This window comes from Oncorhynchus kisutch, linkage group LG18 (genome assembly GCF_002021735.2).
Source record: "Oncorhynchus kisutch isolate 150728-3 linkage group LG18, Okis_V2, whole genome shotgun sequence".
Classification (NCBI taxonomy): domain Eukaryota; kingdom Metazoa; phylum Chordata; class Actinopteri; order Salmoniformes; family Salmonidae; genus Oncorhynchus; species Oncorhynchus kisutch.
This window is the reverse complement of record NC_034191.2, coordinates 4,190,143-4,204,490: the sequence shown is the minus strand read 5'-3', so window position 1 is coordinate 4,204,490 and position 14,348 is coordinate 4,190,143. Positions and strand designations below refer to the sequence as shown.

General features: G+C 49.1%; 1 protein-coding gene across 1 annotated transcript in view; it reads right to left on the bottom strand.

The window, feature by feature from the left end:
* Positions 1-14,348, bottom strand: part of dhx34 (DEAH (Asp-Glu-Ala-His) box polypeptide 34) — a 33,065-nt gene that overhangs the window by 7,550 nt on the left and 11,167 nt on the right. The window contains exons 5-12 of the mRNA XM_031795745.1: positions 13,192-13,294; positions 12,575-12,792; positions 11,917-12,091; positions 11,301-11,497; positions 11,025-11,126; positions 1,461-1,736; positions 1,092-1,265; positions 468-677 (exon numbers count right to left, since the gene is read on the bottom strand). Coding sequence (XP_031651605.1) covers positions 468-677; positions 1,092-1,265; positions 1,461-1,736; positions 11,025-11,126; positions 11,301-11,497; positions 11,917-12,091; positions 12,575-12,792; positions 13,192-13,294 — 1,455 coding nt within the window. The remainder of the gene's footprint in view (positions 1-467; positions 678-1,091; positions 1,266-1,460; positions 1,737-11,024; positions 11,127-11,300; positions 11,498-11,916; positions 12,092-12,574; positions 12,793-13,191; positions 13,295-14,348) is intronic.

The window sequence follows — 14,348 nt, the reverse complement described above, 5'->3', positions numbered from 1 at the left end:
ACTGACCTGTAAGGCTGGGACTCTGACACGGTACTGACCTGTAAGGCTGGGACTCTGACACGGTACTGACCCTGTACTGACCTTTTAGGGCTGGGACTCTGACACGGTACTGACTGTAAGGCTGGGACTCTGACACGGTACTGACCTGTAAGGCTGGGACTCTGACCCGGTACTGACCCGGTACTGAACTGTAAGGCTGGGACTCTGACCCGGTACTGACCCGGTACTGACCTGTAAGGCTGGGACTCTGACCCGGTACTGACCTGTTAGGGCTGGGACTCTGACCCGGTACTGACTGTAAGGCTGGGACTCTGACACGGTACTGACCTGTAAGGCTGAGACTCTGACCCGGTACTGACCTGTAAGGCTGGGACTCTGACCCGGTACTGACCCGGTACTGACCTGTAAGGCTGGGACTCTGACCCGGTACTGACCTGTTAGGGCTGGGACTCTGACCCGGTACTGACCTGTAAGGCTGGGACTCTGACACAGTTGGATACATAAGGCTTGTTGGTCTCAAGTAGAGTAACGAACGCTAGGAGCTGGTGTTTGCTGCTCTCCCCTTTGTCTGGCCCCTCTCTGTTCCCCTCCTCAGGGACGTGCAGCACCTCTGGGTCGCTGGCAAACACACTGGTGGGGTGGATTACTACCCCTTGCTTATTACGGGTGTGGAACACCTATAGGAGACAGGGACATTATCACCGTACACACACGCTCACACCTACACACACTCCTGTTCACACACGCTCACACCTACACACACTCCTGTTCACACACGCTCACACCTACACACACTCCTGTTCACACACGCTCACACCTACACACTCCTGTTCACACACGCTCACACCTACACACACTCCTGTTCACACACGCTCACACCTACACACACTCCTGTTCACACACACACACACACACTCCTGTTCACACACGCTCACACCTACACACACTCCTGTTCACACACGCTCACACCTACACACACTCCTGTTCACACACACACACACACACACTCCTGTTCACACACGCTCACACCTACACACACTCCTGTTCACACACGCTCACACCTACACACACACACTCCTGTTCACACACACCTGTTCTGAGTCCTTGCGGTTGGCATTGTGTTCGTCTGGCAACGCCAGCTGGGGGTAAAGGCCTCGACAAAGCAGCAGCTTCAGGAGGGCTTGTTGCCTTGACGACAGGTCCTGGCTGGCCGACGCCGCTTCCTGGAGCTCTGACACGTTGTGGCGAAGCTTGAACTTCACTTCCTGTAGGGGAGGGTTCAAGACAGATACGTTTTAAAATCTAAAAAAAGGGGGTATAAGAATTTGTAAGGATTACAATTCATATGAATCTACAGACAATATAATTGAAGCCTTTATATGTTATTAATTACGGTCATTTGACAGTGTAACCGACTGGTCTGTTGCCATGGCTCCCGCCCATAGTGACATCATCCTCACCTGTATGTCCAGGTTGTGTCCACCGGTCTGCTCCTTGTCCTTCCCGTCCCGTCCCGTGGCGCCCTGCTCTGTGTCCGACCCCGAATCCCCCTCCCCATCCAGTCCCTCCTCCAGTCTCAGGACCTTCCTCCTACCGCCCTCTGCCAGGTCATGTTCTCTCTTCAGCTGATGTAGCTTCCTCCTCTCGGTCAACCTCTCCCTGCGCTGTCCTCGCTCTCCACCAGAGGGAGCCCTTTCCTCCAGCACCTCCAACAGACCATGACTACGCAACAGCTCCTGTTGCCACACCAGGCGGGGAACGCGTTAGGGATAAATGCCGGTGTTGTGAACATTACCTTAGAAATAATAAACGACACAGCGGAAACGAGCCGGAGCCGAGTCGCGGAGTAAATTTTTTCCAAGGTAATTTACAGAATGGACGCCCTAATTACGTTTATACCGTAGTTGCCAAAGAAAACTATTTGAAAGCAACACATGTACCGGTAGAAATACTTATGTTTCGTTGATGTTTACATTTTCATAAGAAAATTCATCCTTTGGTTATTAAAAGCGCATTCCAGCCGGTGTTACTTCCAAAAGTTACGACTGGCTAAATCTATGACGTTAAAATGCCTAGTTATCTGAGCAATCACCATCTCATCAGCCCAAGCAAGCATTTATTTATTTACTTTAAAAAAAAAAACTTTTATTTAACTAGGCAAGTCAGTTAAAAACGAATTTATATTTACCCTCTCCCTAAACCAGCAATTTATAAACTTGATCTCCACTATAAAAAATTTAAAAATAATCTAGACATTTTCTCACATTTCTTTTAGGACAACATTTAGTTTTTAACAGCGGATATTTATATAAAATATTGCTGTCTGTTTCTCTGACATTTGCAACATTGTTTCATTATTCAAATTTGATCAGCTGTCCCATAGTAATGAACGTGTAGGGGTCGGGGGTCGGGACGATACAAACAGGCAGCATTTCTCAGCCAGTCGAAATCATTAATCAGTTGGCATCATTTTCATGGATATATACAAAGACATTTCAATTGAATTTTATTTTTTTATTAAGTGCAGCAAGTTTAGTCTTTCCAGCTTCAGTCTGAAGTGATTGTGTTAGCTGTGTTGTTGGCTTGCTCCTCTGAACAACAGTGTCCAGCTTCAGTTTGAAGTGATCGTGTTAGCTGTGTTGTTGGCTTGCTCCTCTGAACAACAGTGTCCAGCTTCAGTCTGAAGTGATTGTGTTAGCTGTGTTGTTGGCTAGCTCCTCTGAACAACAGTGTCCAGCTTCAGTTTGAAGTGATTGTGTTGGCTGTGTTGTTGGCTGTGTTGTTGGCTGTGTTGTTGGCTGTGTTGTTGGCTAGCTCCTCTAAACAACAGTGTCCAGCTTCAGATTGAAGTGATTGTGTTAGCTGTGTTGTTGGCTGTGTTGTTGGCTAGCTCCTCTGAACAACAGTGTCCAGCTTCAGATTGAAGTGATTGTGTTAGCTGTGTTGTTGGCTGTGTTGTTGGCTAGCTCCTCTGAACAACAGTGTCCAGCTTCAGTTTGAAGTGATTGTGTTAGCTGTGTTGTTGGCTTGCTCCTCTAAACAACAGTGTCCAGCTTCAGTTTGAAGTGATTGTGTTAGCTGTGTTGTTGGCTTGCTCCTCTGAACAACAGTGTCCAGCTTCAGATTGAAGTGATTGTGTTAGCTGTGTTGTTGGCTGTGTTGTTGGCTTGCTCCTCTAAACAACAGTGTCCAGCTTCAGATTGAAGTGATTGTGTTAGCTGTGTTGTTGGCTTGCTCCTCTAAACAACAGTGTCCAGCTTCAGATTGAAGTGATTGTGTTAGTTGTGTTGTTGGCTTGCTCCTCTGAACAACAGTGTCCAGCTTCAGATTGAAGTGATTGTGTTAGCTGTGTTGTTGGCTTGCTCCTCTGAACAACAGTGTCCAGCTTCAGATTGAAGTGATTGTGTTAGCTGTGTTGTTGGCTTGCTCCTCTGAACAACAGTGTCCAGCTTCAGTTTGAAGTGATTGTGTTAGCTGTGTTGTTGGCTTGCTCCTCTGAACAACAGTGTCCAGCTTCAGATTGAAGTGATTGTGTTAGCTGTGTTGTTGGCTTGCTCCTCTAAACAACAGTGTCCAGCTTCAGATTGAAGTGATTGTGTTAGCTGTGTTGTTGGCTTGCTCCTCTGAACAACAGTGTCCAGCTTCAGTTTGAAGTGATTGTGTTAGCTGTGTTGTTGGCTAGCTCCTCTGAACAACAGTGTCCAGCTTCAGATTGAAGTGATTGTGTTAGCTGTGTTGTTGGCTAGCTCCTCTGAACAACAGTGTCCAGCTTCAGATTGAAGTGATTGTGTTAGCTGTGTTGTTGGCTTGCTCCTCTAAACAACAGTGTCCAGCTTCAGATTGAAGTGATTGTGTTAGCTGTGTTGTTGGCTTGCTCCTCTAAACAACAGTGTCCAGCTTCAGATTGAAGTGATTGTGTTAGCTGTGTTGTTGGCTTGCTCCTCTGAACAACAGTGTCCAGCTTCAGATTGAAGTGATTGTGTTAGCTGTGTTGTTGGCTTGCTCCTCTGAACAACAGTGTCCAGCTTCAGATTGAAGTGATTGTGTTAGCTGTGTTGTTGCCTTGCTCCTCTGAACAACAGTGTCCAGCTTCAGTTTGAAGTGATTGTGTTAGCTGTGTTGTTGGCTTGCTCCTCTGAACAACAGTGTCCAGCTTCAGATTGAAGTGATTGTGTTAGCTGTGTTGTTGGCTTGCTCCTCTAAACAACAGTGTCCAGCTTCAGATTGAAGTGATTGTGTTAGCTGTGTTGTTGGCTTGCTCCTCTGAACAACAGTGTCCAGCTTCAGTTTGAAGTGATTGTGTTAGCTGTGTTGTTGGCTAGCTCCTCTGAACAACAGTGTCCAGCTTCAGATTGAAGTGATTGTGTTAGCTGTGTTGTTGGCTAGCTCCTCTGAACAACAGTGTCCAGCTTCAGATTGAAGTGATTGTGTTAGCTGTGTTGTTGGCTTGCTCCTCTGAACAACAGTGTCCAGCTTCAGATTGAAGTGATTGTGTTAGCTGTGTTGTTGGCTTGCTCCTCTGAACAACAGTGTCCAGCTTCAGATTGAAGTGATTGTGTTAGCTGTGTTGTTGGCTTGCTCCTCTGAACAACAGTGTCCAGCTTCAGTTTGAAGTGATCGTGTTAGCTGTGTTGTTGACTAGCTCCTCTAAACAACAGTGTCCAGCTTCAGATTGAAGTGATCGTGTTAGCTGTGTTGTTGGCTAGCTCCTCTGAACAACAGTGTCCAGCTTCAGATTGAAGTGATCGTGTTAGCTGTGTTGTTGGCTAGCTCCTCTAAACAACAGTGTCCTGACAAGAGAGCACATTTTCCATTCCAAGCTAAATCGCGCCTCATTAGCTCATTGTTTTTAGATGTGTCCAAATAAATGTCACCAGAAAACAGCTGAAACAAACAGCTCGTCGTAGTTGGCTAGTTAGCAAGCAACAAGTAAGCAAGGGATAAGAACATTACCAGCCATTCTGGCAATGGAACAACTGGGTCGTGTCCATTGATACAGAACAAAAAGACTGAACGACTGGGTCGTGTCCATTGATACAGAACAAAAAGACTGAACGACTGGGTCGTGTCCATTGATACAGAACAAAAAGACTGAACGACTGGGTCGTGTCCATTGATACAGAACAAAAAGACTGAACGACTGGGTCGTGTCCATTGATACAGAACAAAAAGACTGAATGACTGGGTCGTGTCCATTGATACAGAACATAAAGACTGAACGACTGGGTCGTGTCCATTGATACAGAACAAAAAGACTGAACGACTGGGTCGTGTCCATTGATACAGAACAAAAAGACTGAACGACTGGGTCGTGTCCATTGATACAGAACAAAAAGACTGAACGACTGGGTCGTGTCCATTGATACAGAACATAAAGACTGAACGACTGGGTCGTGTCCATTGATACAGAACAAAAAGACTGAACGACTGGGTCGTGTCCATTGATACAGAACAAAAAGACTGAACGACTGGGTCGTGTCCATTGATACAGAACAAAAAGACTGAACGACTAGGTCGTGTCCATTGATACAGAACAAAAAGACTGAACGACTGGGTCGTGTCCATTGATACAGAACAAAAAGACTGAACGACTGGGTCGTGTCCATTGATACAGAACAAAAAGACTGAACGACTGGGTCGTGTCCATTGATACAGAACAAAAAGACTGAACGACTGGGTCGTGTCCATTGATACAGAACAAAAAGACTGAACGACTGGGTCGTGTCCATAGATACAGAACAAAAAGACTGACAGGGTCGCGTCTCGGCAACCGAACTGATAGAATGAACGACCAGCCGGATTAGGGAGCAACCATAGATTTGTATCGGGACTATATCTTGTGGAAGGATGAAAAAATACGAATAAATTAATAAATAAAAACATTTTTGAATATGTTGGAAAACCCGTTGGTATAAAAGAAATATGTAATTTATTATTTTTGATATTGTTGGTAACCCTCGAAGCTGGTCTTTGGACGATATATTGGCACGGTTTGCAGGCCCTCAACACCCGTGCCAATATGTCCTCCAAAACACCGGCTTCTCTGGCATTATCACTTAACCAGACTTCCTACACAGACACAGTCATCGTCTCTGCAACCAGAATGACAGCAAGGTTTGTTGTGTTTGTTACAGCTGTTTAGTCTGCTTTATACCCCAGTTGCCAAATGAAACAATACTAAGCACACGTGTGTTCTGTATATTTAAGTGATAATTGCCATGGCAATGTCCATGCAGAAACAGGTTATTTTCAAGTAGTGATCTCTAGAAATCTATGGGACAGACAACTGATCTGAATCAAATGGAAGATGGGGGGGGGGTTACACCATAGAGAAGATGGGGGGGGGGTTACACCATAGAGAAGATGGGGGGGGGTTACACCATAGAGAAGATGGGGGGGTTTACACCATAGAGAAGATGGGGGAGGGGTTTACACCATAGAGAAGATGGGGGGGGTTAGACCATAGAGAAGATGGGGGGGGGGGGTTACACCATAGAGAAGATGGGGGGGGTTAGACCATAGAGAAGATGGGGGGGGTTAACACCATAGAGAAGATGGGGGGGGTTAGACCATAGAGAAGATGGGGGGGGTTAGACCATAGAGAAGATGGGGGGGGGGGGTTACACCATAGAGAAGATGGGGGGGGTTAGACCATAGAGAAGATGGGGGGGGTTAACACCATAGAGAAGATGGGGGGGGGTTTACACCATAGAGAAGATGGGGGGGGGGGGGGGGGGGGGGGGGGGTTACACCATAGAGAAGATGGGGGGGGGTTACACCATAGAGAAGATGGGGGGGTTAGACCATAGAGAAGATGGGGGGGTTAGACCATAGAGAAGATGGGGGGGGTTAGACCATAGAGAAGATGGGGGGGGTTAGACCATAGAGAAGATGGGGGGGTTACACCATAGAGAAGATGGGGGGGTTAGACCATAGAGAAGATGGGGGGGGTTAGACCATAGAGAAGATGGGGGGGGGGTTTACACCATAGAGAAGATGGGGGGGGGGTTAGACCATAGAGAAGATGGGGGGGGGGGTTAGACCATAGAGAAGATGGGGGGGGGGGGTTAGACCATAGAGAAGATGGGGGGGGGGTTAGACCATAGAGAAGATGGGGGGGGTTTACACCATAGAGAAGATGGGGGGGTTTACACCATAGAGAAGATGGGGGGGTTTACAACATAGAGAAGATGGGGGGGGGGTTACAACATAGAGAAGATGGGGGGGGTTAGACCATAGAGAAGATGGGGGGGTTAGACCATAGAGAAGATGGGGGGGTGTTACACCATAGAGAAGATGGGGGGGTTAGACCATAGAGAAGATGGGGGGGGGTTACACCATAGAGAAGATGGGGGGGGGTTACACCATAGAGAAGATGGGGGGGTTACACCATAGAGAAGATGGGGGGGGTTTACACCATAGAGAAGATGGGGGGGGGGTTACACCATAGAGAAGATGGGGGGGTTAGACCGTAGAGAAGATGGGGGGGGTTAACACCATAGAGAAGATGGGGGGGTTTACACCATAGAGAAGATGGGGGGGGGTTACACCATAGAGAAGATGGGGGGGATTACACCATAGAGAAGATGGGGGGGGGGTTACACCATACAGAAGATGGGGGGGGGTTACACCATACAGAAGATGGGGGGGTTTACACCATAGAGAAGATGGGGGGGATTACACCATAGAGAAGATGGGGGGGGGGGGTTTACACCATAGAGAAGATGGGGGGGTTACAACATAGAGAAGATGGGGGGGTTTACAACATAGAGAAGATGGGGGGGGTTAGACCATAGAGAAGATGGGGGGGTTAGACCATAGAGAAGATGGGGCGGTTACACCATAGAGAAGATGGGGGGGGGGGTTAGACAATAGAGAAGATGGGGGGGGTTACACCATAGAGAAGATGGGGGGGTTTACACCAGAGAAGATGGGGGGGATACACCATAGAGAAGATGGGGGGGTTACACCATAGAGAAGATGGGGGGGTTAGACCATAGAGAAGATGGGGGGGGTTAACACCATAGAGAAGATGTGGGGGGTTAACACCATAGAGAAGATGTGGGGGTTTACACCATAGAGAAGATGTGGGGGTTTACACCATAGAGAAGATGGGGGGGGGTTACACCATACAGAAGATGGGGGGGTTTACACCATACAGAAGATGGGGGGGGGTTACACCATACAGAAGATGGGGGGGGTTACACCATACAGAAGATGGGGGGGATACACCATAGAGAAGATGGGGGGGATACACCATAGAGAAGATGGGGGGGTTACACCATAGAGAAGATGGGGGGGTTACACCATAGAGAAGATGGGGGGGTTACACCATAGAGAAGATGGGGGGGTTACACCATAGAGAAGATGGGGGGTTAACACCATAGAGAAGATGGGGGGGGTTACACCATAGAGAAGATGGGGGGAGGTTAGAGCATAGAGAAGATGGGGGGGTTAACACCATAGAGAAGATGGGGGGGGGTTTACACCATAGAGAAGATGGGGGGGTTAGACCATAGAGAAGATGGGGGGGGGTTAGACCATAGAGAAGATGGGGGGGGGTTAGACCATAGAGAAGATGGGGGAGATTTACACCATAGAGAAGATGGGGGGGGTTACACCATAGAGAAGATGGGGGGGGTTACACCATAGAGAAGATGGGGGGGGGGTTTACACCATAGAGAAGATGGGGGGGGTTAGACCATAGAGAAGATGGGGGGGGTTAGACCATAGAGAAGATGGGGGGGGTTAGACCATAGAGAACATGGGGGAGATTTACACCATAGAGAAGATGGGGGGGGAGGTTACACCATAGAGAAGATGGGGGGGTTAGACCATAGAGAAGATGGGGGGGGGTTAGACCATAGAGAAGATGGGGGGGGGTTAGACCATAGAGAAGATGGGGGAGATTTACACCATAGAGAAGATGGGGGGGGTTACACCATAGAGAAGATGGGGCGGTTACACCATAGAGAAGATGGGGGGGGGGGTTAGACAATAGAGAAGATGGGGGGGGGGTTAGACAATAGAGAAGATGGGGGGGGTTACACCATAGAGAAGATGGGGGGGTTTACACCAGAGAAGATGGGGGGGATACACCATAGAGAAGATGGGGGGGTTACACCATAGAGAAGATGGGGGGGTTAGACCATAGAGAAGATGGGGGGGGTTAACACCATAGAGAAGATGTGGGGGGTTAACACCATAGAGAAGATGTGGGGGTTTACACCATAGAGAAGATGTGGGGGTTTACACCATAGAGAAGATGGGGGGGGTTACACCATACAGAAGATGGGGGGGTTTACACCATACAGAAGATGGGGGGGGGTTACACCATACAGAAGATGGGGGGGGTTACACCATACAGAAGATGGGGGGGATACACCATAGAGAAGATGGGGGGGATACACCATAGAGAAGATGGGGGGGTTACACCATAGAGAAGATGGGGGGGTTACACCATAGAGAAGATGGGGGGGTTACACCATAGAGAAGATGGGGGGGTTACACCATAGAGAAGATGGGGGGGTTAACACCATAGAGAAGATGGGGGGGGTTACACCATAGAGAAGATGGGGGGAGGTTAGAGCATAGAGAAGATGGGGGGGTTAACACCATAGAGAAGATGGGGGGGGGTTTACACCATAGAGAAGATGGGGGGGTTAGACCATAGAGAAGATGGGGGGGGTTAGACCATAGAGAAGATGGGGGGGGGTTAGACCATAGAGAAGATGGGGGAGATTTACACCATAGAGAAGATGGGGGGGGGTTACACCATAGAGAAGATGGGGGGGTTACACCATAGAGAAGATGGGGGGGGGTTTACACCATAGAGAAGATGGGGGGGTTAGACCATAGAGAAGATGGGGGGGTTAGACCATAGAGAAGATGGGGGGGGTTAGACCATAGAGAACATGGGGGAGATTTACACCATAGAGAAGATGGGGGGGGAGGTTACACCATAGAGAAGATGGGGGGGTTAGACCATAGAGAAGATGGGGGGGGGTTAGACCATAGAGAAGATGGGGGGGGGTTAGACCATAGAGAAGATGGGGGAGATTTACACCATAGAGAAGATGGGGGGGGTTACACCATAGAGAAGATGGGGGGGGTTACACCATAGAGAAGATGGGGGGGGGGTTTACACCATAGAGAAGATGGGGGGGGTTAGACCATAGAGAAGATGGGGGGGTTAGACCATAGAGAAGATGGGGGGGGTTAGACCATAGAGAACATGGGGGAGATTTACACCATAGAGAAGATGGGGGGGGAGGTTACACCATAGAGAAGATGGGGGGGTTACACCATAGAGAAGATGGGGGGTTACACCATAGAGAAGATGGGGGGGTTTACACCATAGAGAAGATGGGGGGAGTTACACCATAGAGAAGATGGGGGGGGGGTTACACCATAGAGAAGATGGGGGGGTTACACCATAGAGAAGATGGGGGGGGGGGTTAGACCATAGAGAAGATGGGGGGGTTAGAGCATAGAGAAGATGGGGGGGTTTACACCATAGAGAAGATGGGGGGGGTTACACCATAGAGAAGATGAGGGGGGTTACACCATAGAGAAGATGGGGGGGGTTACACCATAGAGAAGATGAGGGGGGGGTTACACCATAGAGAAGAAGGGGGGGTTACACCATAGAGAAGATGGGGGGGGTTACACTATAGAGAAGATGGGGGGGGATACACCATAGAGAAGATGGGGGGGTTTACACCATAGAGAAGATGGGGGGGGTTACACCATAGAGAAGATGAGGGGGGGTTACACCATAGAGAAGATGGGGGGGGGGGGGTTGCACCATAGAGAAGATGAGGGGGGGTACACCATAGAGAAGATGGGGGGGTTGCACCATAGAGAAGATGGGGGGGATACACCATAGAGAAGAGGGGGGGGTTACACCATAGAGAAGATGGGGGGGTTACACCATAGAGAAGATGAGGGGGGGGTTACACCATAGAGAAGACAGAAACAGGAACAAATTTATTACATACTGATGTCAGGCGTGGCTGTCCTACCTTGAACTGTCTTCGTAGGTTGACCATCTCATAAAGCCGCTGTTCCTCCAGCCCTCTCCTCCTGCACCACTTCCTGCTGGCACCTCCTCTCTCCCCCTTCACCTGGAGGAGAAGGTTTGATGACTGGAGTGTCTACACTAATATGCTACACATTGTGTCAATCACACTAAATGGAATATTTAGTAATCTTAAATTCTCCATTACAAGACGTAAGTAAGGTAAGTGGCTTCGCACAGAGGGTGACTAAAGATGTTTTCTGTGCCCTGATTGGCTGACCTGCACCCAGGCGTTGAAGGTGTTGAGCAGGGTGAAGGGGTCTCCCTGGTTGGAGTGCAGGGGCTGGCGTGCTGTGGCACAGTCGGGGTTGTGTTGGGCCGAGCGGAGAAGAAATGGGGACTGAACACTGAGGGCAGCAGCCACCGTCAGGACCGGCTCCACCAAGTTAAACACTGACCCCAGCACCAGCATCTTACCTAGACACACAGAGGTCAGGGGTTAAGGGTCAGGACCAGCTCCACCAAGTTTTCCACCATAATTTGCAAATAAATTCATTAAAAATCCTACAATGTGATTTTCTGGATTCTTAGTTGAATCCAGAAGTGTACCTATGATGAAAATTACAGGCCTCTCTCATCTTTTTAAGTGGGAGAACTTGCACAATTGGTGGCTGACGAAATACCTTTTTGCCCCACTGTATGTATTTAAATAAATGTATTTGAACACAGATTTAGGGGTTAGGGCTCGTGGTTAATAAATAGAATATAACTAGGGCCTGGAGGTTTGTCTGCCCATGTCGTGTGATCAGGAAATCCTCAGGGCCCTTTTCAGGGGGCACAGTACAAGGATGGCAGATGTCACAACAGGGATACTTCTTCATTTCAGAGGGACGTACCTATGACCACGTCAACAGGAAGTTGTGCCAGCAAGCTTCCGATAGAGGTGAGATCACCTCTAGCGTCTAGCGCCCCCTGTTCCCTGAGGTAGGTTACTGCAGTCTGGATACTGGCCGCGGGAGGAGGGTCGATGAACAAAAAGGATCGTGGGTCTCCCAGACTCATACTCTTCATCTGTAAGGACAGGAAACAATATTTTGGCATGCAGAAGTAACTATAGGGAACAGAAAACCAGAACAGCGAAGAGGGATTTCAGTCGTTCAGTACCTGTAGTACGAATGAGTACCACCCTGTGTATCTCTGGGACGGGGTAAGGTGTGAAAGGTTAGGGGTCAGGATACCTGTAGTACGAGTGAGTCGAGGGCCACCCTGTGTATCTCTGGGACAGGGTAAGGTGTGAAAGGTTAGGGGTCAGGATACCTGTAGTACGAGTGAGTCGAGGGCCACCCTGTGTATCTCTGGGACAGGGTAAGGTGTGAAAGGTTAGGGGTCAGGATACCTGTAGTACGAGTGAGTCGAGGGCCACCCTGTGTATCTCTGGGACGGGGTAAGGTGTGAAAGGTTAGGGGTCAGGATACCTGTAGTACGAGTGAGTCGAGGGCCACCCTGTGTATCTCTGGGACGGGGTAAGGTGTGAAAGGTTAGGGGTCAGGATACCTGTAGTACAAGTGAGTCGAGGGCCACCCTGTGTATCTCTGGGACAGGGTAAGGTGCGAAGGCCTCGTAGTCGGACTCAGAATAGAGCCGATAACACACCCCAGGTCCTGTCCTCCCGGCCCGGCCTTTCCTCTGCTCAGAACTGGCTCGACTGATCCAGAACTCCTGCAGGCGCTGCATCTTAGCCTTCGGGTCAAAACTCATCTCCTTCACCTTGCCTTGAGGACATATTCAGAGGTAATACATCCTGTTCTATTTCTACAAAGTGGCACACAGCAACACGCTTGAGATCTTTAAAGAAGCTTTTGCCTGTTCCCCTCCAGACGGACACAACAATGACATTACCCAGGCTCCTCTTTGTCCCACTGAGCAGCGGTTATTTTTTTATTGAACCTTTATTTAAACTAGTCCGTTAAGAATAACTTATTCACAACGACGGTCCTACCCCCCCGGGGCCAAACCCGGCTCCGCCCTATTGGACTCCCAATCACGGGCTGTATGTAATACAGCCTGAGATTCAAACCAGGCACTGTAGTGACGCCTCTTGCACTGAGATGCAGTGTCTTAGAGCGCTCCGCACACTCGGGAGTTCCGGGTCGTGCTTCGGGTTGTCTTACCCGAGTCGACGACGAAGCGCACCCCGTCGATGGTGACGGATGTCTCTGCTACGTTGGTAGAGATGATACATTTCCTCACTCCCGGAGGAGAGATGTCAAACACCTACAGACACAACATATAATACACAGTTCCATGTTTTAGCCCCAATGCCATGGGAACATGATGATTAAACATCTTGTTGTAAGCCATCCACTTTTATAATCATCAGACCTAATTAATGCTGAACAGGTGAGATACACAGTCCACCTGCCCCTAGACCTGCTCCATAGATCTACCACTAGACCTGCTCCATAGACCTGCCCCTAAACCTGCTCCATAGATCTACCCCTAGACCTGCTCCATAGACCTGCTCCATAGACCTGCCCCTAGACCTGCTCCATAGATCTACCCCTAGACCTGCTCCATAGACCTGCCCCTAGACCTGCTCCATAGACCTGCCCCTAGACCTGCTCCATAGGCCTGCCCCTAGACCAACTCCATAGACCTGCCCCTAGACCTGCCCATAGACCTGCTCCATAGATCTGCTCCATAGATCTGCCCCTACACCTGCCCCTAGACCTAGACTGTACCTCATCCTACTGTACTGTACCTCATCCTACTGTACTGTACCTCATCCTACTGTACTGTACCTCATCCTACTGTACCTCATCCTAATGTACTGTACCTCATCCTAATGTACTGTACCTCATCCTGCTGTACTGCTACTGTACCTCATCCTACTGTACTGTACCTCATCCTGCTGTACCTCATCCTACTGTACTGTACCTCATCCTGCTGTACTGCTACTGTACCTCATCCTGCTCTACTGTACCTCATCCTGCTGTACTGTACCTCATCCTACTGTACTGTACCTCATCCTGCTGTACCTCATCCTAATGTACTGTACCTCATCCTGCTGTACTGCTACTGTACCTCATCCTACTGTACTGTACCTCATCCTACTGTACTGTACCTCATCCTACTGTACCTCATCCTACTGTACTGTACCTCATCCTGCTGTTCTGCTACTGTACCTCATCCTGCTGTACTGTACCTCATCCTATTGTACTGCTACTGTACCTCATCCTACTGTACTGCTACTGTACCTCGTCCTGCTGTACTGTACCTCATCCTGCTGTACTGTACCTCATCCTGCTGTACCTCATCCTACTGTACT